Source organism: Thermobia domestica, chromosome 15 (genome assembly GCF_964235325.1).
Source record: "Thermobia domestica chromosome 15, izTheDome1.hap1.1, whole genome shotgun sequence".
NCBI classification, from domain to species: Eukaryota; Metazoa; Arthropoda; class Insecta; order Zygentoma; family Lepismatidae; genus Thermobia; species Thermobia domestica.
In genome coordinates, this window is record NC_137468.1 from 120,028,439 (window position 1) to 120,053,190 (window position 24,752).

A 24,752-nucleotide genomic window follows, 5' to 3' on the forward strand; every position below is an offset into this window, starting at 1 on the left:
AGTTTCAGTGATGGTTTATTATTATTATTATTATTATTATTATTATTATTATTATTATTATTATTATTATTATTATTATTATTATTATTAAAGTACTAACATCCAGAAGCTTTAAGAACGTAACATGAAAAGTATACGGTCAAGCTCGAAGTATTACAGGAATGCAAAACTGAGGCAGAAGATAAAATAGAAATCAGAATGGTTGTCCTCCAGTAAATATAATACCTCTCGTTATTGAGGCGAAGTTTAACAGTTCATTTAAATCAAATTCTCCAAGGGGTAGTTTAAAATAACGACTTGTCTACTATTGTGACTATGTATGTATTCGACTTCACTTATTTTGTTTCGATGGTTGGAGTTTAGTATACCTTTTCAATACCAATACTATATGAGATGCAGATCTACACTTTGAGGTAGACCCCGAACCACCGTAATGGGTCAAAATTTCAGAACTTTCCTGCGGGAACTGAATCCGGAACCTTGTACACAAAAGGCGTGCCCAAGTCACTATAGCAATGGGAAGCAGATATGGATTGTGTCAAGTGCATTTACAAGTTGCGTAGCCACAAAGTCATGAAGGAAGAGGTCCTCTCTCTTTCTCTCTTATACACACAGACATACATATTATATATATATATATATATATATATATATATATATATATATATATATATATATATATATATATATATATATATATGTAACTTAGGGCCGTGGTGCCTCAGTGGTAAAGCGACTACCTTTGGTGCAGGGGTTCCAGTTCGTGAAGTGGGCTTTGTGGTGGACAAATATCGCGCTCGAGACTTTTCTCGGGGCTCATCCGTTTCCTCCCACTCGCTTCATTCCAACATTGCATTAATCATCATCATCACCGTCTCCTTTAAATCATTGGGCATAAGGGCATGTCGTAAAACAGAGATGTCATTATAAATACGACTTAAGCGATTTTGTTGATACTCTTCTTCAAGTCTTACAAGGTACACTCATGTCCAAAATGATTGTCGCATATCTATAACTGCCTTCTTGTAAGAATATAATTTGATAATGATTTTGCAGGGTACTTTTAATACTGATACTATGTGTATAATTGGGAAATGTATATTTGTGGTAAGTTTCATAGGAAAAGAATTATAAATATGAAAATCAGAATGAGTAAAACAAAATGTTGCTAAATGGACGAGAAAATTCCTTTTCCCGTTATATTGACCTTATTTACCGCTCTTTTGACATGAAATTTGCCACATACATGTCTTTGCCGACCATACTCATACTAATATTATAAGAAATACCGGACGAATTCGTTATCTAATTATATTCCTACAACAACATATTTATAAACACGCGACAATAATTTTGGACATGAGTGTACATTCGTGAAGTGTCCCCTCGGGATTCGTGTAAAATTGATTCAAATGCAAAGTTCTCCGCGGTTCAATGTGTATTGTACTAATTTTAGCGTCCCATACCGATAATTTACATATTTATGGGCCTTCTTATATCCGAAATTCAATCATACACTACTATAACACTCGGACACAAAATTGCTTTTAGTTTCTTTAAATGCAACTGGACATGTGCAAAATAAATTGAATCAAGTACTGCTTCTCTGATACGTGTCACCCATCCCGGCCGCCATCTTGGATCGCCATATTCAATTCAACTTTCGGTTTTTCAAATAGGAATAGGTGTAAGTGATACATCATATTCATGTACAATTTTCTCGGAAATTCATTGTTGTAGTAAGTTTTACCGTAGCTTATACTGTTTGCAAGTTATTGCATGTTAAATGTAAGGCACTTCACAATTGAACCAAATAGAAAGTTGTGCAGGCCGCCGTGTGTATATGTAATCTTTTACGTGATTTATCGTTGATGGAATATTCTCTGAACGTACATACAGACACACAGACGTCAATACGGAAGTGGTAGGTCTTCACCCAAATCTGGTCGTATCTCGATTTACATTAGACATTTTGACCGTAATACAATATTTCCTTGTTGTGGTATAACATGGAAGTAATAATAATCACTCACAGAAATGTAATAAGGTTATGACACCAATGTTGTAAGGAGTTTGTTTATACCTACAGTATTTTTTTCAGTTAGAAATTGTTTTGATTTGCCAACATCAAAAACGTAAGTGTATGCAGAAGAAAGCGCAATCTTTAACCACGTTTGTCAATTCTTTTTGGAAGTCTGGACTCAGTCCAAATGTAAATAGGTATCCAAGTTTATCCCTTGCGCATCTTGAACTTCTTCGCAATTTCGCTGTCGGGAAGCATCACTTCAAAACGATCACTACAAATGCCAAATCTTCTAGCAGAAGAATGGTTCATAACTTGATTAGTAGCCCGCAATATTTCTGCAGTAATAACTTCATCTTTGTTGATAAAATTGTTAAGAGTACTTGTAGGCATAACACAAGTATTGAATGTTGTGGCCCTGTTATCAATAACATAAGTATGTTCGTTATTAACAACTGAAGATCGCACTTTATGAAGTTCAGCTTTCAGTGAAACAGTTTCTAGTTGATGGAGCAGTATTTACAGGAACAAGAGTCTAGTTGCTTTCTTGGTAGGTACCATGTGAAACAGATTTTTGCTCGAAATTGAAGAATTTACTCTTTCAATATGCTTTTTGCCTTTGGCATGAGATCAAACTGAAGACACTTCTATGTTACTAATATCAAAACTGATCATACGCAAACAACAATGCCCTTTATACTTATCATTTTCCAATCTCTGAAGCCAATTTCAATCTGAACTTATTGTCCTGTCCAACCACTTATCTTTGAAAGAGTCTTTCCTCTACAGAGGTTGTTCAGCCTACGTTTGGCCGATTTCGTTCCTTTCCCCTCCCGGGCAGAATAGACTTACCCGACCTGGATCGTGGCGTCCTGCAGTGTTGTGCAGTGGCTTCCTGGGAACGGAGTTGGCACATTCATACCAAGCATTAAAACTGGCCCTCAGTTTCCCATCATTGAGCATAATTTTACTGACTTTACTGACCAGCTTGCAGTCCTGTATACTGTACTCGAAGCACTGCATATAATATAATGCATCCATTGTTATTATACGTGAGGTATTGAAGAAGAAGAAAAAAACGGAACGGAACGGCAACTGAACACAGTATTAGTAGAAACAGGTAAGTTTATGACTATCTGCAATTCTAAGAGATGGCGTCACGTCTTAACGCCGAATCATTGGGGAAAATCACAATTTATTATTTCAGTAACTATACTCTATTACATAAGTGTTGTTGTTCTATAAAGTCACTGAAACTAAATTTTACTACTTTCATGATCCTTTGAACGATAACCCCACTCCATGACTTTCATGGCCCGTAAACACCCGGCTCGGAGGCCTGATACAGTGAGCCAAGAACATTATTTGTATTATTTAAATGTATTATTAAGTTATATAAGTTATACAAATCGTATAAATAATTGTATATTGTTCTATTCTAGTTATAATGCAAGAATGTTATTACCCTGTACTTCTGGAGTTCAAAAATCCAGCAGAGATTATAAAGAATTATAATATTTGCACATTTCATAATTTTTCAATATGTGTATCAGAATTCCAGTATTTCCAGTATCAAAATTAAATTCCAGTATAATTCAAGTATTTCCAGTATTTCTAGTATCAGTAGACACCCATATATGACCACATTCATGTACAGTTACATCTGAAGAAACTAAAAGTAATTTTGTGTCCGAGCGTTATAGTAGTTTATAATTGAATTCCGGATATATGAAGGCCCATAAATATGGAAGTTAAAAGTATGGGCCGCTGAGAACTTTGCATTTGAGTCAATTTTACACGAATCCCGAGGGATGTACCTTGTTAGGCTATATGGGAAAGGAGGACAAACTCGACACAATTTACCAAGAAATGCTAATGCGTGTGTCCTCGGTAAACGAGATATTGGGTTCAGTATACTGCGGTTCGTTGGCTGGGTTTGAGTACAACATTCTTTTCAAAACAGAGGCTATATGAAATCTGGATCTAGAGCTTAATGTAGGATCCGAACCAAACGAGCTTCCGCCGGGAATCGAATTTGTCTCCCGCGCCATTAGTTAACAATATAGCCACGAGGAAACGTAATTCTCACAGGAGAAAAACTCACTACACAGTTTCGGACCCCATTTTAAGTATTATCCTATTAGCCTCACCGCTGAAAGAGGACTTGATGGAACTAAACCAATCACTCAGCAAATCTGAAGGATGAATAAGAGCCGAGTATTGTAAATCGCTTATCCCAAGCATCGAAAACTTTGAATAAAAAAAGGAGTTATGTACTTCAGATAACGAGTGGAAGTAAATTAAGACTAAAGGATATGATGTGGACTACCAGTGATTTGTCACTATTATTATTATTATTATTATTATTATTATTATTATTATTATTATTATTTACTAATAAAATTTTAGACACAACTGAAGGAGGCTATTTAATAGAAACGCGATATCTTCCAAAGGAACATCATTTGTTAGTTTCACGGTGAATTTCATTGTCTACTGTAGTATTCCGCAACCTTTTTCTAGTCGTGGCACAGCATAAAGCATAAATTATCCATCATTCAACACAACACATGAAATCCTTATCCTCCTTTAATACGTATTATATGATTATACGACACTGTATTGTAATCAACCTGTTGTACACTGTATTGTAATACGTTGGCATCTTCCAATGAAGAAACATTTCACTGCCTGGTGAACAAGCACCCGGCTCCATCTAGAGCCCTTGAAATGCCGGACCCCCCATCTAATCAAGATTCATCTGTATACGTAAATGAAGAAATGGTTCAGAAAGCCATAAATAATTTTGCGTCCGGCTCAGCGTCTGGGATAGATGGGATTTCCCCTCAACATCTTAAAGACTTAATCTCGAGATCTGCAGGTGAAGCAGGATCTTTTCTTTTGAGTCAGATCACGAAATTGATGAATCTCATCCTTAATGGAAGAGTAAATCAAGAGGTGTGTCCATACTTGTTTGGAGCTAACCTCTGCGCCCTAAAGAAGAAGGACGGGGGAATCAGACCTATTGCCATTGGCAGTGTTTTCAGACGTTTGGCATCAAAGTTAGTAGTGTCCTCAGTCTACAATCAATGTTCTCAGTATCTACAGCCTCATCAACTGGGATTTGCAACACCAAAGGGCAGTGAAGCTATCATTCACGCCACTCGAACATTTATACATGCAAATAAAAATTCGAACAAGGTCATTCTAAAAATTGATTACAAAAATGCCTTTAACTCAGTTGAACGAGACATCATTTTAAAGGAAGTTAAACAAATCATTCCTCAATATTATTCATATTTTTGGCAAAGCTATGCAAATCCATCCACGCTATTTTACAAAGAAAGGAAAATATCCTCATGTGTAGGAGTTCAGCAAGGCGATCCAGCAGGCCCGATGTTATTTAGTCTAGCAATACATCCAATTGCCCTTTCTCTTTCTTCAGAGCTAAATGTCTTCTACCTTGATGACGGAACTCTTGGAGGATCACCACAAACCGTGTTGGAAGATATAAAGAAGTTGATTACAAATTCAGAGAAAATAGGTCTACAAATAAACCCACAAAAATGTGAACTTTTCTTCAATTCTGAAAAAAGCGACCCTAAAATTGTATCTGAATTTTCAAACATATTACCCGGAATACGAATAGTGAAAAATAATGAGATCTCATTGCTGGGTTCACCACTACACGAAGAAGGAATCGAATACCATTTCGAGAAACACCTGAATGACCTCAAAAGAATATCATTCCGATTAGAAAGTTTACCAGCCCACATTGCTTTCTTTTTGCTCAAAAATTGCTTCGGCATTCCTAAACAAACCTACTTTCTCCGAACAGTTCCAACATGGGTCAATCCCTCCAGACTTTTACAAATGGATCACATACTGAAGAAAGCGTTACAATCAACAATAAACTTCAATATCAACGAAACGCAATGGACTCAAGCAAGCCTTCCCATCAGAGTTGGTGGTTTAGGCATAAGAAAGGCTTCAGACCTATGCCTTCCTGCCTTCATTTCCTCTTGCCACGGAGCGTTGCCACTCGTTTCCAAAATTTTAAATTATCCAGTTGACGAAGTGGGAATAAGCCATTTGGCAGAGGCTTTGGAAATTTGGAAAGGCATTTACGATGGAAAAACCCCGGTTTTAAAAGAGTCACAGAAACAATGGGATCAAATTATTCTAAACGAGGTAATCGAACACGAAATAGTCGCTGAAAACGACATTGAAAGTGCACGCATCAAAGCTTTAAGAGAGAAGGAATCAGGAGCATGGCTACAGTCAACACCATCTATAAACATAGGGACATTCTTGAATGACAACTTTTTCAAAATCTGCATAGGATTGCGCTTAGGCCTGAATATTTGTCATGAATTTATTTGCACCTGCAACAACAAGATGGACAAGAAAGGTCTTCATGCTTTGAGCTGCAACAAAAGTGGAGGGAGATTTGCACGTCATAGCGAATTAAACAACATACTCAAAAGAACTCTTGCAAGCATCGACTTTCCGAGTATATTAGAACCTCCAGGAATGTTCAGGAATGATGGTAAACGGCCAGACGGAATAACATTAATTCCGTGGAAAAAGGGTCTAAGATTAGTCTGGGATGTCACATGTGTGGATACGTTTGCTCCATCTTATCTACAATCCACAAGTATAAAAGCAGGGAGCGCAGCGGAAGCGGCTTGTTCACGCAAACACTCAAAGTACTCTAAACTTAAAGAAGACCATCATTTTATAGCCTTTGCTACCGAAACAACAGGTGTCTTCAGCAAAGAAGCAATGGATTTTTTGAAAGAACTAGGAGCAAGTCTGACAGCAAAAACAGGAGACCCTAGAAGCTATCAATTTTTACTGCAACGCGTAAGCATAGCCATACAAAAAGGCAATGCTGTCAGTATTTTGAGTTCCTTCCCTTCTTCCCATAAGCTTGAAGAAATCTTTTACCTTAGATAGAACACTTTAAACTGGCATAAGGAGAACTTGAAGACAACCTGAAGAAAGTAGAATCTTTTCATTTTTAATTATAGGCTATAGATTTCATTAACAAATATTTAATAAGATGGAAGCAGAAGATTTGAATATAAATAAGTTTTGAACTTGTGTTTAATAATAATTTTTATTTTTGGAAGTGAATTTCATTGTCATAATTATTGTCAGTCTATTTTCAACTATTTGTTTAATTCCTATAATTCTTTTGTGACTTTATTTTGTTAATTAATATTCAAACAATGCTGTTTAAATATTAGAAAATAAATGACGATCAACCTGTTGTTGTTGTTATTATTATTATTATTATTATTATTATTATTATTATTATTATTATTATTATTATTATTATTATTATTATTAAACAAATTGAATCATGCATATTAATAATTTATGAACATAAATTAAAATTTAATATGGTAGATAACTGCAATGAATTTGTTAGAAATTTTTGTAGACTAGAAATTTTCAAGACAATACAAGAAGAAAGTTCTAAAGAATCGAGACGGGAAGAGAAACAACCCTTTGAGAATCGAGACAAGATAATACTTCTAAAAACTTACGAGACGAGACAAGGAAGCGTTGTCTCGACCCAGCTCGTAGGCAATACTCATTACAATTATTGATTAATATTTTATCCCGAGATCCCGTCCCTAAGAACCTTACCGCTGAAAAACGAAGGTAAACTTAACTGATTAATAAATAGGTTTACATCTGATTCAATTTCCGTGGATATTTTTAAAAGTATGAACATGTGGAAGCTTTAAGCATGTAAAATAAGAAGAATATATCGATGCGAAATAGAATCAAGGTCTAAATGTTGTAGGTATCACCTTATGCTTTGCCTTGTCAAATTGAGACAGAAGATGGAAAAATAGAAGTCACCGTGGCCGGCCATAGGATTCAAACATAATATTTCTCGTTAACGAGGTAAAGTTTAAGAGTTCACTCAAATCCATTTTTCCAAGATCTAGTTTAAAATAATGAACTGTCTTTTGTTGTGAACCGATGTAAGTATTCGGCTTGCCTTATTTTGGTTGGTTGGTTGCATTAAAGTTTAGTGTTCGTTTCCAGTAAATTTCAAAGCTGTCATGCCAGGAATCAAATCCAGAATCTTGTGCAACAAAAATGCACGCCCAAGCAACTATACAAGTACTACGATTATTTAATAACGCCTCACGATTATATTCCGAGAACAAGTAAGCCTTCTATATAGTATTTAGACTTTTTATAAAATATAAATTTCTATATTATTGATTAAATATTATCTACATGCATAATCAGTACAACAAAAATATTGAAATCGAAATGAAATCCTCTGAAAGATGAGAAAAAATACAATAAAAGAACACTTGCATTCGTAGAAGAACGAAACTAATAGAAAGATAGAAATCAAATGACATATTCGTTCATGCTTCATTCAGACTATATTCCCTTTAACATGCTGACCTTTAATATAAGATATTTGGAAACAAATTGTAAATAGAAAATTACTTTTCAGAAAGGGGGGGGGGATAAGGACGTCATATAAACCAACCAACAGGAAATTACATTTAGCACCAGCATCTACAAAACCTTTTCCTGTCATCTCAAATATATTTAAAATCTTTACAATATCAAGCAATTAGATTCTGATTACATTCTTCTACAAAGACAATTCTTCTCAGAGTATAAACACCTCATCCAGTTCCTTGCCAGGTGGTAAAGTGCCAAGGACCGACGAGACGTTACCACGTTGGATAGAAACGGATATGCGCTGTATTAGATAGGATGTGGAGCGAACTTCGCCGGAAACACAAGAAATGCGTCTTCCTACCTCCCTAATGAATTCTAGACTTCTTGCACCCCAAGCACCACTTGTTTCAATAGCGATTGGAGTGAAAACAAACTTTTCGAGAAGGTTGTTGTATTTTCTTTGCTTTTCAGCTTCTCTGCGATTTGTAACAGCTCCAGCGTTCATTACTGACAGAGGGAGACTTGAATAAGCGTATGTATCAGCGCATGTGAAGTCCCACAATAAACATTTACCTCTCATCCATGGAATCAGTGTCATCCCATCCGGTCGCTTTCCATCCGAACGACAGCAACCAGAAGGTTCCCGTATTGAAGGAAATCCAGCTGTGTTGAGGGCTCGTAGTATTATATCATTTACCGAGGAATGTCGGGCGAATCTACCAGCGCTCTTCATGCATGAAAGGCCATGCAGTCCACGTTGGTTAACCTCATCCCCACAAGCTGGACAGCGATGAGGCTCACAAACTGCTAAGCCTAAACGTAAGGCTGCAGCAATTCGAAAGCTTTCATTTGACAAATGAAGGCCTAAAGGCGGAGAAGGTATCGCCATCAACCATGCACCCGCTTCGGGAGACGAGGCAGCAAGAAGCCTGGCTTTATCTTCTGGAACAAGAACAGATTGTAACAAATGATTATGTAATTGACATGCAATTGGTGTATACCAAGATGACTGATAACACTTTTTGTTAATCTCCGGAAGGCTTGTATCTGCTAAGTTTGCCCACTTATTAGAACCTTCTTGAACTGAACCATCTGGGTCCAAACAATAACCCTGTGGAAGGAGAGCTTCGATTAAACGCAGAGATCCGTGGTATGACGCTAAGAATGTGGGAATCGCCATATCCACAGCTCGTCGAATACCAAGACCGCCCAAACCAACAGGTAAACATGCTTGTATCCAAGAGTTGTCATTTAAGGAGCAGTTCAGAATTGATTCAAGGCCAGTTTTCAGGACAGTATCATATTTTTGCAGCAAAGAACTCTCATGCCAAGATGGAAAGCATCGTAAAAAAATAGGTTAGGCGAGGGATTGATAAAGATGCTCGTAAAAGGAAAAAGGCTGAATGGGCTGAAATTGAGGGAAGTCGAGACAAGAACAATTCTAAAGTAGATATTTTATTCAATAGCACGTTAGTGAGTGCTTCCGACGTGAGAGCAGCACCTAGAAGACATGCATTCTGGATTGTTAGAGGGCGTATGCCTGGTGCAGCCTCATTAAATCTTCTAAAGATTTCGTCGAATGCGGTTTCATCTGTTCCAAGACAACCCACCTCGCATTTAGAAAAGTTAAGACGCAAGCCAAGAAGTGATGCCTTCTTATTTATTTCTATTAAAGATGAAAGAACTATCTCGGGGTCACCACCAATTGTTCCATCGTCTAAGTACCAAATGTTTAATTCGGTATTCAGTGATTTAACTAAAGAGTGAATGGTTATAGCGAAAAGTGCTGGGCCCAGGGGATCACCTTGTTGTACACCTCTCTGAGAAGAAATAGTGTTTCCGTTGAAAAACAGATCACTTGGTTGAGCATAACATTGATAAACATATGGATAAATTGAAGGAAAATTATTCATCACTGCGGCAAGCATAGTATCCCGGCGAAGCTCATTAAATGCGTTACGAAAATCCAATTTTACAATCGCCTTAGTAGCACTGTGAGTAGAAGAGAAATAAACTCGGGCTGCGTGAACAGCTGCCTCGGCACCATTAGGAACACAAACACCAAGCTGATGGGGGGATAAAAAGTTCTTAACTGGCTCACGTATTCTAAAGCATACAATTTTTGCCGATATTCTGCGCCAAACATTCCCAACCGCTATGGGCCGAATACCACCATCCTTTTTTCTTAGCGCTGTAAGTTTGGCGCCGAAGAACAGTGGGCGAACTTCCGTTGGTACTTTTCCAGAAATGATTAAATTAAATAGATCACATAAGGATTTTAGCAGTTTTTCCTTCGATTCCAGTATTTCACAAGAAAGAAGGTCTTTAAGAATTGAAGGACGAAGCCCATCTAGACCTCCCGCGCTGCCTGACAGAAAGGAGTTAATTGCTTTTTGAACCTCCATAATCGAAACTCCTTGAAAAGTGTGTTGACCATCAGGAAGATCCGGCGCAATGAAATTGCCAGGGTGGGCAGGATGTTTTTCCAATAGGGTCTCCAGTGCAGAGGTATCCGGAGTCGCAACCGTATCATCAGAAATTAAAAGACGTGCTGCTCCACGGATGTCACCATCGGCAAGTTTATTCTCTACAACCTTCAAATTAGAAAATTTGTGGTTTAATCGAGGTTTGTTCATCTTAGTTGAAGGCCAGGTTAAGGCGTCATGGCCAATATTACACCAGAGGCGAACTCGCTGCTTCACCCAAGTAGTTAGATTCTTAACTTTATCTGATTGTTTGGGAGCACTTAAAGCAACAAATGGAAACAGGCAAAGGTTGATCCAGTCTTTTGCATCATTTGAAGTTGTTATATGGTTTAACAGCTCTGCGAGTGCGTCAGCCACCGTTGCACGAGCACCTCTTGGGACACGTCTTAATATGTGTGTCGAGCACCTTAGTGATAGTAATATCTTGCCCAGGTTAGAAATCGTCAAATCTTTCGTGTTAATACTGCTGTTAGTGTCGGCAGCATTTGCAGTTTTACTCTGAAGGCAGGCATTAAAAGTGACATCAGAGCAAACATCATCATCACGCACAACCCGATGTTTCTTACCAATATGTATAGATAAACCTCTGGCACTCACATAATGCTTTCCGCAATGAGGACAAGGCAATACATTAGCACTTTTAGAAGCATCAAAGGAACAGCTACCATTGTTAGCACTTGACACTGAATCACTGATTGTAAAAGCTGGTGTCTTTCCAGCTTGTGAAGCACATCCGTCACTTGATGATTCCATTAATTTAATTTATTACATAAATTTGTTTCAATTATATAAATTTTAATTAACTTATAATGGCAATGTTTTAAAAATTCAACCGTTAATTTTGTATTCATTGTTGGACGATGCATAAGTTTGCTTCTGTTCTTAAAACCAAATCAGTTTTTGGTAATTTTAGCACTATTTCCGAACCGATTTGAAAACGGATTTTACCGCTTTCTTCTCCCAAGCTTCATGTTCACATTGCACACAGATATCTTTCACTATCACAAGTTTATCTATTGCTCCACACCGTAAAACCCTCAGAGCTCGTCAACGGCTTAATGAACGATTTCAACAATAAATTGTATGACAAACAATAAAATATTTTTAATAAATACAACTTCTAAGGAACAGCAAGAATGATAGAAAATATCAAAGTGGCATAATAACTGTTCCCAACACGCTGTTTGTAGTATGGACACAATATGAAAACACAATAACCTGTTTATGAAGAGGTCTAACTTAATCGAGTTCCCGATCAAAATTAATTATAAAATTTACAAATATGAACCTTCGATAACAATCGCCAGAAAACAAATGAAAGTATTTAGACTATATATAGAGAGAATATATTTATATAGAGAGAAAATACTATCGTTCTGTTGATAGTACAAGTAGATAGACTGTGAGTAAAGCTTGTAGTTCGTCAAAATCGGGTCTACAGACAATGTATGTAATTGCTTCATGAGAGAAAGAGAATGTTTAAGAACGCATGAAAGAAGGTTAAAATGTTGTTCCGATTATTATCTGTGAGCACAATGTTGGAAATTATTAACACAAAATTCACACAGGTGAATGGATTGCATTAAGTGCAATATAAAAATATTCTTAAAACAGTTAAGTGCAAATAAATCCCCTGAGGGAGTTGCACTTGAGAAGTCACAGAGAACGGACGCACTTGACGAGTGCTCTGCGAGTGAGAAGTGTAGCCATATTCATCGGTGTTTTAACAGCTCAGTGGAGAGCAAGAGTAGGGGCTTTTCACCGAACCAAATATAAGCACCCAGTGAAACCACAATGAGCTTACTGATAAAAAAAGGATGGGCAGGAAGGACAGTGTATTTAACGGTACTATTAGTGTTACTATGGATAGGAAATGTCGAACAGCATCTATGTCCAGGCAACAAAGATGACATAGACCGAAAGATAGAAGACATCCTCAAAACAATTACTAACATGCAACCGGTAATGCAAAAGGTAGGGAACAAAGACTGCAAAATTCACAGGATAGAAACGAAGATAAATCAGCTAACATCCGAAGAACCTACAAAACAAGATTGCTAAGCTCAAAGAGGAAAACGATTTCTACGGGAAGACTGACAAAAATGGAGTCAAAACAAGACAATCTGAAAAATGAAAGTAGAGGAACAATCTGATGTTTCGGAATGTGGAAGTGCGGAGTGAGGGTCGAGGATCGTAGAAAGGCTGAGGACGCGGTGAAGAAGTTAAGGGCACGAGTTTTTCGCACTAAGAATCTGAAAATTTCGCGTTTCCTTTTTCATATTTCGCGTTTTGTCGCATTTTTCATATAAAGTTTCACATTTTGTACATCTTGTGGAAAAGATATTCCTTGCCAGTTTTACAATTGTCCTTTCATAGATCACTACAGAAATAAACCATTCATTACCTAAAAACCAGGGTTGGCTCGTTTAAACCTTGGTTAAAACCAGCTGTTTTTTTTTTCTTCAAAAACCACTGGTTTAAATCAAAAAACAAAAAATGTTTGTAAAAGTGTAAGTGTTCGTAAAATCTTGATCAACAATTTGTTAGTTATCACGTTTCACTCCCGTATATTATTCATATTATATTCAGACCTAAATTTCCCATTCATTACTCAGAGATTATACTACAAAAGCAACTTTTGTTTTTGTTTTTTGTAAGTTTATGAATGTTTTTGTGATTTTTTTTAATAGTTTGTTATTATTGTTATGCAATTGCAATCAAAGAAAATAATGTTTACTCTTGATAAAATACATCGAAATGCCGTACTTTTTGGAGGGGGGGGGGGCGTCATATAAACCACGAGAGGCATTTATTGAAATCAAAAGTATCTTTGGTATCTATTTATGTATAAATGGGTCAGAGCCAAAATGAACTCAAATAATTCGTATCTTTATTCATTTTTCTTACTGATATGCAAATGAAGTCGTATTCCTTTAACTTGGACTAATAAAAGTCGTAGTGAATAAACCTTGACTAAATTAGTTCTTCTGTACTCTGCAGTATTTTGAAATTGTCTATATGTAATTATATATAATAGTTTCACTTGTGCAACTGTTTATCTTTTTGTCCTTCTGAAATTACTCTTGACAATTATATTAACAAACATGTAAAGATCAGTACAATGTATTTTTATCAGGAGTCCTTCGTGAATGAGTCGGCAGACGTATCGCATTTGTGGCCAATTAGTCCCGGTTTTGAGTCCAAATGCAGGACAATTTCTCTCGGATGTAAGCTGAGAAGTGGTTTGGATTCCGCTTTAAGCTTATGTGATTCCTTCCAGCATAACTCGGTTGTTGCATAATAACACCAAGGCGAAACAAACTTATTTCTGTCCATATATAATATACATACATAGAGTAAATTATTTAAGCCAAAAAAACCTGGTTTAAACAAAAATAAACAAAAAACAAAAAAAAACGGATTTAAACCAAAAAAATGGGTTTTTTGGTTTTTTCAATAGGAACCATGGTTTTTGCCAACTCTGCTGAAAAACAAAATACACTCAATATTCCATTCTAAAAAATTACGTTTTTAAAAAAAGCAAACTAAAGGAAAATTAGCAACTAAATTTACCATGAGCAGGAAAGTTTCGCTGTCTTCTGGAAACACATAGGCACAAGTAATATTTAAGCATTAAACATAAGCATGTTACATGTTTCCACATTTTTCTCCTTTATTGTTGTACGTTTGTCAGTTATCACCAATCCTTGCCATTGGCTAGCTAATTAAAACGGCTCCTCCCCATCCAGCTGCGATGGTGATAGCTAACACGCAACACGTTCTCTATAGCTGTGTCGGAATCACCCAAAATACACTGTTCATCCCATGTTCTACCGTTCCGTTATTGGAAAATTGGCATTTTTAAATTAATGAAAACATATTTTTAAAATTTCGCATTATTTCGCATATTGTTAGAAATATCGAGCAAAACTGCCGATTTCGCGTTTTATCGCGCAATGGTAATCAATGAAAATATACATAGAGTATCATAAAACGTCAAGAAACTGAAAGTTACTTAATTCTGACTAGTGTTGTGAAGGCCTGGAAAAAAAACCGGAAATTTTGGATAAAAAAAAACATTTTTTACCGTTTTTTCCCGAGCTTGAAAAAAAAAACGGAAAAATTGGGAAAAATTGAAATTTTCGAATATTTTACTCCATATTGCTTCTAAATGAAAACTATTTTATATTTACTAGTTTACAGTTAAGATCATTGATTAGTTATGTTTCTTGTATTAGAATAGGGAAATTTTGTGGCAACAAATATATTTGTACCACTCCTTTAAAGTTAGCACCGTGATAGAATGGAGTTATGGCTACAAAAGATACTAAAATATAATCCTAGTTAGATTAATTAATATAGACGCATTTAAATTATCTTAAGTAATCTTATAAAGTTATCGTTTTATGGCAGGGAAGTGTTAAAATAACAGGGCCAGAATCATTTTAGTTAATACTAGTATGTTAAAATTAAATTTAGAATCTTTTTGCTGTAACATGTTTGCAACATATACAACTTATTTCGGTAGCAGGAAAAAGTACTTAAAGCAACAGCTTTTAATTTTACTTTTCAGTTTTCTGATTTCTGATAAAAATCCCTCTTTATTATTTGTATATATATATTTTTCGAACAACTCAGAAAAAGAGAGGATCTTATTTACATATACACCGTACAAGTGCTTAAATTCGAGCAGCGACAAATATATTGAACATTTTAACATGTGAAACGTCCGTTTGTTATTATTAAAGACTAGCAGAATGCCCGTTCATCGCACGGGGAGAATACGTTTTATTTCGGGTATAAAGGGTACCAAAATTGTCACCAATGAACTTAGGGAGCCCAAAAATTATGAATTCGACACTAGTATCAGTCATTTTCAATTACTTTTACTTATCACCCTCCCCCTTTAGGAGTATTATTTTGGCTCAATTTGGATTTAAACGGCATCGGAAGCGTCTCTGTTTATTTCAGCCACCCCGAGAACTATGGATACGACACTAATATCGGCCATTTTCGATCATTTTTATAAATCCATCCTTTCTCTCCCCCTCCCTCTTCCCAAGTTGCGGCGATGAATTTCGATTTAAACAGCATCGGAAGTTTTAATGTTCATCTCAGGACCCCCAAAAGACATGGATTCGACACTAATATCGGTCGAAGTTGCACGGATGAATTTGGATTTAAACGGCATCGAAAATATTTCTGCTCATCTCAGCGACCCCGAAAACTATGGATTTGACACTAATGTCTTCCATTTTCAGTGTTACTGTTTATCTCAGCAACTCCGAAGACTATGGATTTGACATTAATATCGGTCTTTTCGATCATTTTATATATATCTCCCCTCCCCTTTCCCCAAGTTGCAATGCTGAATTTGAATTTTTCATCGGAAATGTCACTGTTCATCTCAGCAACCCCGAAAACTATGGGTTCGACACTAAGATTGGCAATTTTCAATATATATCCGCACTTCCTTCCTCCAAGTTGCACCTTCAAAGTGAAATGGTAAAATCCATCCCAGGCCCGAACCTCATCTATGTTAAAAAATTTTATCGAGGTCAGTCTGGTGGTTCAAGATTTGTTAAGTTACAAATATAGTCACTTTCATTTTTATATATATAGATAATTTGTCGCACTAGAAAACAAGTATTTGTTTACATACAAAATTTTGTACATGAAGTTTACATTAAAGTCTGTATTTGAATATCAAATAATAGTAATTATATGTCTTAGTGCATGAGCATTACTGAAATTTGCCTACTGCTCTTTCTTTTTAAGAAGTAATTTGATTAAAATTAACAAAATTTCACCATATCAAAGAACACATTAAGAACTCAGTTTCATTCAAGAGCCCTATTTGTTGCAACAAAAACGCTTCATGATTGTAGATATGTACGCAACTGTAAAAGTTCTGTAATTAATGCACAACCGCGAATAAACTAATAAAAGGGACATAAAGGAAATGAGTGCAAAGTATTAATTTTCAAGAATAATTACAAGTTCTATTTTCGAATGCTTCTTTTCTAAATATTCGCAATATTGAAATTTTTCAACTTACATTTTTCACGCTCTCGAAAAAAAAAAAAAAAAAAAACGGTTCCATTACTAGTAAAACTAACCTAACACAAACATTTTTGTTATTTTCCCAATTTTTTCGGAAACCGAAAAAAACGGTTTTTTACCAGCAAGAATTTTACAACACTAATTCTGACGCATTTCGTTTTATCGTGCACTGCGAAAAACTCATGCCTCTAGGGAAAGTGGATCAATTAGGTGTTCCTATAACGGATGACGACATCGGGCGGGCACACTTTACTCCGTCAGGTCGTAAAACATCTGACATTGTGGTGAAATTTTTGAGATACACGAAGAAGAAGATGTTAGATGCCAAGTTGAAGCACAGCAAGATAATAATTTACAAACAGTTTTTGCAAAAGATATCACAAGAACGGAAACTATTAACGGACAAAATGTTAGCAGCGCGAAAAGAAGGAAAATTTGCCTCACTGTTTAAAAAACTAAAAATAAACGGTGACACATTTGAAACAGATTTAACAAAAACTAGTTTTTCGTAGTGGTGTTCCTAGAAGAAGTGAAAATAAAAATTTCAGTGGAATTGGCAACGCTGATGAGGTCAGCAACAGTGGTGACAAAGAACACAAATATTAGATAGATGGTTACGCCCCCTGGGACCAAAAATCACTGGAGCAGCCCCATAGTTTCAGTAGAAAAGGCAATGTACACTCATGTCCAAAATTATTGTCGCATGTCTATACATATGTTGTTGTAGGAATATAATTTGATAACGAATTCACCCAGTATTTCTTATAATGTTAGTATGTGTATAATGGACAAAGACATGAACATGGAAAATTTCATGTCAAAAGAGCAATAAATAAGAATAAAACGAAAATAAAACTTTCTTGTCAATTTAGCAACATTTTGTTTTACTCATTCTAATTTTCGTATTTATATTTTTTTTTCTATGAAATTTATTACAAATATACGAGTCTCGATTATACACATACACCCTCCATTCCAAAAGAAACCGAACTTTTGAAAACAAATAGTACCACTAGTGCCATCTGTTGTAATATTTTACCGGTAGATGGCGTAGTCCCTCATTGACAACTGGTATAAATGTCATGACATTTGGATGCACGGCAACAAACTTATTGCGTTTCAACTGTCAGTGTGTTGTGTACATCGGTCGGAAAATGAGTTTCAAACAACGAGCTGCAATTGAGTTTTGTGTTAAACTGGGTAAAACTTTTAGTGAAACGCACCAAATGCTACAAAATGCATATGGGGATGAGTGTCTATCCCGTACGCAAGTTTACGAGTGGTTCAGGCGATTCAAATCGGGTAGAGAGACGCTGGATGATGACGAAAGATCAGGCCGTCTCAGAACCGGATTAACACCGAAAACATCGAAAAAGTGCGTGAATTCATCAAACATAACAAAAAATCGTCGGTGAAAGTTATTGAAATGGAATTAGGCATTCCTCAAACAACCGCATACCGCATTTTGACCGATGTTTTGGGCCTTAAGAAGGTTAATTCGCGGTTTGTACCACACAAACTCACCGAAGACCAAAAAGTTGATCGAATTGCGCATTGCAAAGACATCGTTAAAAGTGCTCGGCAGGATCGAAACTTCTTGAAATCGATTGTAACTGGTGACGAGACGTGGTGTTTTGAATATGAGCCCGAAACAAAGCGGCAAAGTGCTGAATGGAGAGCGCCGGATGAAGGAACACCCAAAAAAGTCGCTTGGTGAAGTCAAAAGTTAAGGTGATGCTGATTTGTTTTCACGATTCAAAAGGAATTATCCACAAAGAATTTGTTCAGCCCGGCCAGACAGTCACTGGAGAGTTTTACTTGGGCGTCATGAAGCGTTTGCTGGCAAGAATTCGTCGTATTCGGCCCGAATATCGCGAAATCGGCAGTTGGACTCTTTTGGACGATAATGCACCATCACATCGTTCCCGACTTGTAACTGAATTTTTGGTCAAAAATCACATTATTCGGTTGCATCATCCGCCCTATTCACCAGATCTCGCTCCGTGCGATTTCTATCTGTTCCCGAAACTGCATTTGGCGATGAAAGGAAAGTGGCACGCATCGATTGATGCCATTGAGAAGGCGACGACCGTCGTCCTAAAGGCCATTCCAATAAAGGACATGGAGAAGTCGTTTGACAACTTGTTGGAGCGTGCAAATATGTGTATCGATGCAGAAGGGGAATACATTGATTAATAAAAATGATTTGTTCCAAAATGTACATTGTTTTTTTGTTTTTTTAAAACGTTCGGTTTCTTTTGGAATGGAGGGTGTAGTATCTGTATTAAAAGTACCCTGCTAACTAATTATCAAATTATATTCTTACAAAAAGACAATTATAGATATGCGACAATCATTTTGGACATGAGTGTACATATAATCTTCTATTTATTTATTTATTTATTTATTTTAGTACTTCGTGTTTTCGCTTACAGCCTGTCTTAGCAGCATTTTCTGTCTCTGTATGTTGAAGGTAAAATTGAGAAGATGCAAATGTGTCTACTCATGTGACATCACATACAGTTGACTCCATGGTCATTTCCCATCATCGCAGGACATTCCAGGTGGTTCTAAACTACTTGGGATATCAATACTGGCAAGAGCTCGTTTAATTATGTTACTTAGCTCCTCATGACGAGAAATTCGACCTCTACTTCCAGAGCAACTTAGTGCATGTAAATCTTTTTCATCAATCTGTTCTTGACATGTGCATTTGAAACTGTGATAAATATTTAAACCGACAGATATCGCAACACAAATTCGAAACGCATTGCTGTCCAACGAAGTTCCAATACTTTTCGACGGTGTAGCCTCTAACCATCCACCAGATACTTTTCTTTGTAGGGATTTGAAGCGGGCAATACAGCGGGAGTCCCATTATTGTATATACCATTCCACATCTCCAATCCTTCAGTCAGATGATGAATTTCCACTTTGTCAACTGTACTGTTTAACATGTTGGAGACAAGTGGCTTGTTTCCAAAACATTACAACAGGAAAACTGTAAGGCTTAAATCTGAAACTTTTCTTATGCTTAAGCCTCCTAAGCGAATTGTTCAGTTTGCTTGAATCCATTGATTTCAATTCGGAGAATACTCGATGATTGACTGTAGTGCATATTTCAAACAATTAACACAAGCTAAAATATTTTGGAAGGCGTGGACGATGTGGGAGTGATGCGTAAAAATAGATGAGTTTCGGTATTCCCAGGCTGTTCTTGAGAAGAAAAAAAGCAATATGCACTAGTAGCCTTCAGGTGCTGTTATTATTTTTAATCTATTTAAATGCTCATCAAAATTTTTCTCATATCCATCCTCAAGGAGGGGTGATCCCACGAGAGAGAATTAATTTCAAAGTACTGTCCGTATCCCAGGTAACAATTCTTGAAACTGTGATTCAACATTTTTATTTGGGTTTCCAGACGAAGAAAAGTTTGGACGGGTTAACTTAAAGACTAAAGTTTTTATTTATTTATTTATTTATTTATTTATTTATTCTTCTATTAGTTTTCATGTTTTGGAAAACTGACTCTGGGGAACCACTTAAGCTATTATCATTTAAGTAGAAGATATTTAGTTCAGACAAAAAAGTGCGAAGTGTTGGGTGGATGGTCAAACTAAAAAGCACTGAACCAGCTGGCTTGTTGACAGCCAACTTATGATGGAACCTTCCTTTCACCAAAAAATAAGATAGACAGTAGAGCATAACTTTCCCAAAAAATTAATATAATAGAAGCAGATCTTGTTTCACTTGCTCTAACATAATATCCCTTTTTACAGAATTGAAAGCATTTTTGTAATCGATCTTGAGAATTACGTTATTAGAATTTGTATGTGCTTGTATGGTATGTGTAATAGCTTCGTTTCTTTTTTTCGTCGAATCCGAGTTGGTGAGATTTAAATAAGAGGTGCATTTTCTATACACAGAAAACTACTGCTTTGGATACTAAACGTCTAAATGTACATCCAACAGCTACGGGTCTAAGTCCTCCATCCTTTTTTCGAAGTGCATATAAATTTGCACCAAAAAAATATTTGCACATTTCAAGATTCACATTTCCGCTCAGTATGAGGTTTACTAAGTTCATGCAGATATGATGCCAAGTCACCTGCCGATTTGGAAATAATGTCCCTTAAACGCTGACGTGATATATCATCTATCTCTGTTGTAGAAACTAGGGAAACTATAAATAGCTTTTGACGCCATTCCATTATCCACTATGATTTTAGGATCAAGTTCGTTGGGAGGATCGGGTAAATTAAGATCCCTGGAAGAGCTAGGTATTTGTTTTTGAGATTGAGAAGTGTTTCCTCATTTATTGGAGCCAAAATATTATCGGAGCTTAACAATCTTAGGCTCCCTCTAGTATCAATGTCAGTAATTTTAGCTTCAATTCTTTTCGCTAAATTCGGTGTGTGTTTTTTCCTAAACGAGATGAATATTCTGTTGACGCAGTTTCCTTTAAATTTTGTTTAATAATGTGCGTAATATATTTCATACTCCGATCCTTAGGACTGCTTAGATGAACAAATGAAAATGTTAATTCTTTTCATATGGTTGACTTTAATTTTTCAAGTTCTTTAGCAAACTCTTGCGTAGTAATTTGAAATTCTGATACCACATGTTTTCTCGTCTTGTGTATATTCAAAGCTTTCCCGGTTGAAAACCTTTTTAGACACTGAAGGCAAGAAATTTTATCATTTTCCATTGAAATTAAGATATCTGTTAATGAATTTAATTGTCTAATACCTTGTATTGTTTTCCATCTATAAAAATTATGAAATATTTCCGCTGCACTAGATTTCATTGTTAGATTTCGGAACCGTAACGTTCAGTATTTTTCTTTCTTTCCATTAAGCAAACCACAAAACCAATTATAAAAGGAATTTCACCACTTTCATCTGAGACACATCATGCACCCACCTACATATAGCTTAGACACGTCCAATCACATGTACTCCCTCTCTTGCAGACAAAAACCTCACAGCGAACATTTTTGAATTGTGTACCGATCTTAACAATACAACAATCAATTAAGATAGATGTAAAAGCATACTTATATCTATCACATGGATATCTGTCGAGGAAAATACATTAAGCAAAATCAGGAACACGTCAGTACGAACTTTTTTCGAAATTTTAAATCAAAAGATTCAAGCAGAACCAAACACAGAAAAACTTTACAAAATAATTATTTATTTTTTTCCGAATAATTATTTCTAAGCTAAACTGTAGCGGACCGGAAGGTGGCACGTTTTTGTCTACAGCAGCTGCACTGGAATTTCTTAGTTCATCTCTGGTTATACAACCAGTGCTGGACGTTATTTTCTCTCCACGTACGTTGAAGAGAAGCCTCATGACTTTATATCCAGTGTTCAAAAACCCGAAATCTTTCGATGTCGAATTTTTTCTCCGAAATCCAGAAAGTAAAACTTTTCTACTTTCTGGATTTTTGACCATCCCTAGTGTATATGTATATATGCATGAGCTGGATTTTAAATTTGATCTTTCTACTTGTAGGTTTGATCTATGCAAGAGTGTTGTCGCGTAGTGAATCTATCTATCTTTTTCATGTATGTATTTACAAGTTACTGGAGAGGGATATTTTTTACCATGTAACACAAGTGCCTATTGTGTACGCGGTTCCAGTTCTATTCTCTGCAAGGCCAATGAATTTTCTTGTTTATACAGTATTGTAAGCTAACCATGAAGCTGCGCGAATTAAGAGATACGAACTTAAGGAACAATGCGTTAGAAACATACGCACTGGCCGGTTACCCAAATGAACTTGGGCCATCTGACTGGCCACAGAACTTCATGAGCTACATCACTAAAGAGTTTTATACCCTTTCCTGCTTAGTATTGTTAGATTTAATCACATCAACATATTCTTCACCTTCTTCCAATGAGATTTCATAATTCTAGTATATTCTGTATATATATATATATATATATATAAAGATTTATGTAGTACTTTTCTTGAATATTTCTTCTCTCCCATTTGTGCTTACCTGATATTTAATAATTTAGATATAGAGCGCCATTTTTCAATAGTAGTATTAATAAGCCTGTCTGAGGTAATTTCCGAGGCCCTTGATGGGACATCACACACAACACAAGTTGTAGGGCACAAATCAATGCAACTCTCACAGAAGAAGTGACCACACATGGTATACTCTTGAGGATCTTTTGCAATACAGCCACTGAAATCAAAATATATACATGTATATTATGCATTATTTAAATATACACATTTGAAAAGCACACTCATTAAGCTATACTTCTACATACACGACATCTCGGATCAATTTATTTCTTGTAAACGTGGATAAAATAAATAAATAAATAAATAAATAATAGACATCTGGGACAGTAAGGGGGCCTTATCCTTTGCGGGGCCTAGGGCATAGAAGTTCCGCGGGACACACACCAGAAGTAAAAATGTCGAAAACAGATAATCACCTGTTCAAACATCGACAATCAAATGTAGAATTATTCTCTATTTCAGCGGTGTCTTCTTTTAGAAATCCCAATATTACAGAGAGTTCCTCAACACAAGTAATATCTCAATCAAAAATAATAGAATAGTACGGTACTTATTTTTTAATAACTTTAGTTAAATTTTTGTCATAAGTTTTATGAATTCATTTTGAATATTTTTTTTTTCTGGGATAGTGATCATTGGCTAAAATTCATCAAACCTATTTTATTTTTTTTATTTTTTAAGTTAGTTTCTTTTCAAAGTATGAAACTACGGTAGACTTTCAAACTATGCAAATTAAATACTCGAACTTGAAGTAGAGGAATAGCATCGAAGATAGAACGTGTTACTCGGACGCTGAACCTACATCAAAAAGCCATTAGCCCTACTCGCTTCCCCTTCCTGCTTCTGTTCCATGGTGATAAATCTTGAAACCGGAAATCGCTAATCTGAACAATTTCTGGTTTGAATAGAGGGCTAAGAGAGGAGACAGAACCTATTCTTGATATGCTGAATCGATTGCAAAAGAACCTCTTCTCGATATATCATACGCTTTTTGCTCTACGGAAACCAGATTTGAAACTGAAGTTCTAGTAAATTTCAACCACACCCGGTTTTGATATATGTACCGGTTGCAGAAAACAGTTTGTCGCTATATATTACCATTTCTGTTATATGGCGATAAACATTGAAATCGAAAATAGTTAATATGAACCACTTCTGATCCAATAGAAGGTTAAGGAAGGAGATGGAACTAATTTTTGGACCGCCAAAACGATTGAAGAAAGAAAAAAAACTGCAACTCGATACCTCTGTCTGTTTTAGCTTTATGGAAATCACTATTGAAACCGTAAGTAGTAGTAAATTTCAATTACTTTCTGTTCCGGGAGAGTGCTGTGCGTTGTGATGATATGTTCTCTTGAGACCCTGGGTGGACTGCAGAAAACAGCTTTGTCACAATACCTGTTGATAGATATGTAACGTATATAGGAACCACCATTTAAAAATGTAACGATTATTATTAACTTATTAATTTTTCCACGTTACATTTAGCCCACAGTTCGTATAATTAGTCAACACGATCAAATTACTTTAAATCAGACACGTCACTTATATCTTTATTAAGTTTTATTACTCTTTCACAACTTCATTAATAATAATCTTCTTCTTCGGTCGTCATAGCAACCTTTAAACAACTATTTGCTATTACGGTAACTAAAAGTACAATTTTATACTTTAAAACCAACATAGA

General features: G+C 35.9%; 1 protein-coding gene across 4 annotated transcripts in view; it reads right to left on the bottom strand.

Moving 5' to 3' along the window:
- LOC145671218 (BRCA1-associated RING domain protein 1-like) overlaps nt 1-24,752 on the bottom strand; it is a 230,904-nt gene that overhangs the window by 118,596 nt on the left and 87,556 nt on the right. For all 4 annotated transcript variants that reach the window (XM_081740096.1, XM_081740098.1, XM_081740099.1 and 1 more), the window contains exon 3: nt 23,031-23,222. In XM_081740096.1, the coding sequence (XP_081596222.1) occupies nt 23,031-23,222 (192 nt within the window). The remainder of the gene's footprint in view (nt 1-23,030; nt 23,223-24,752) is intronic.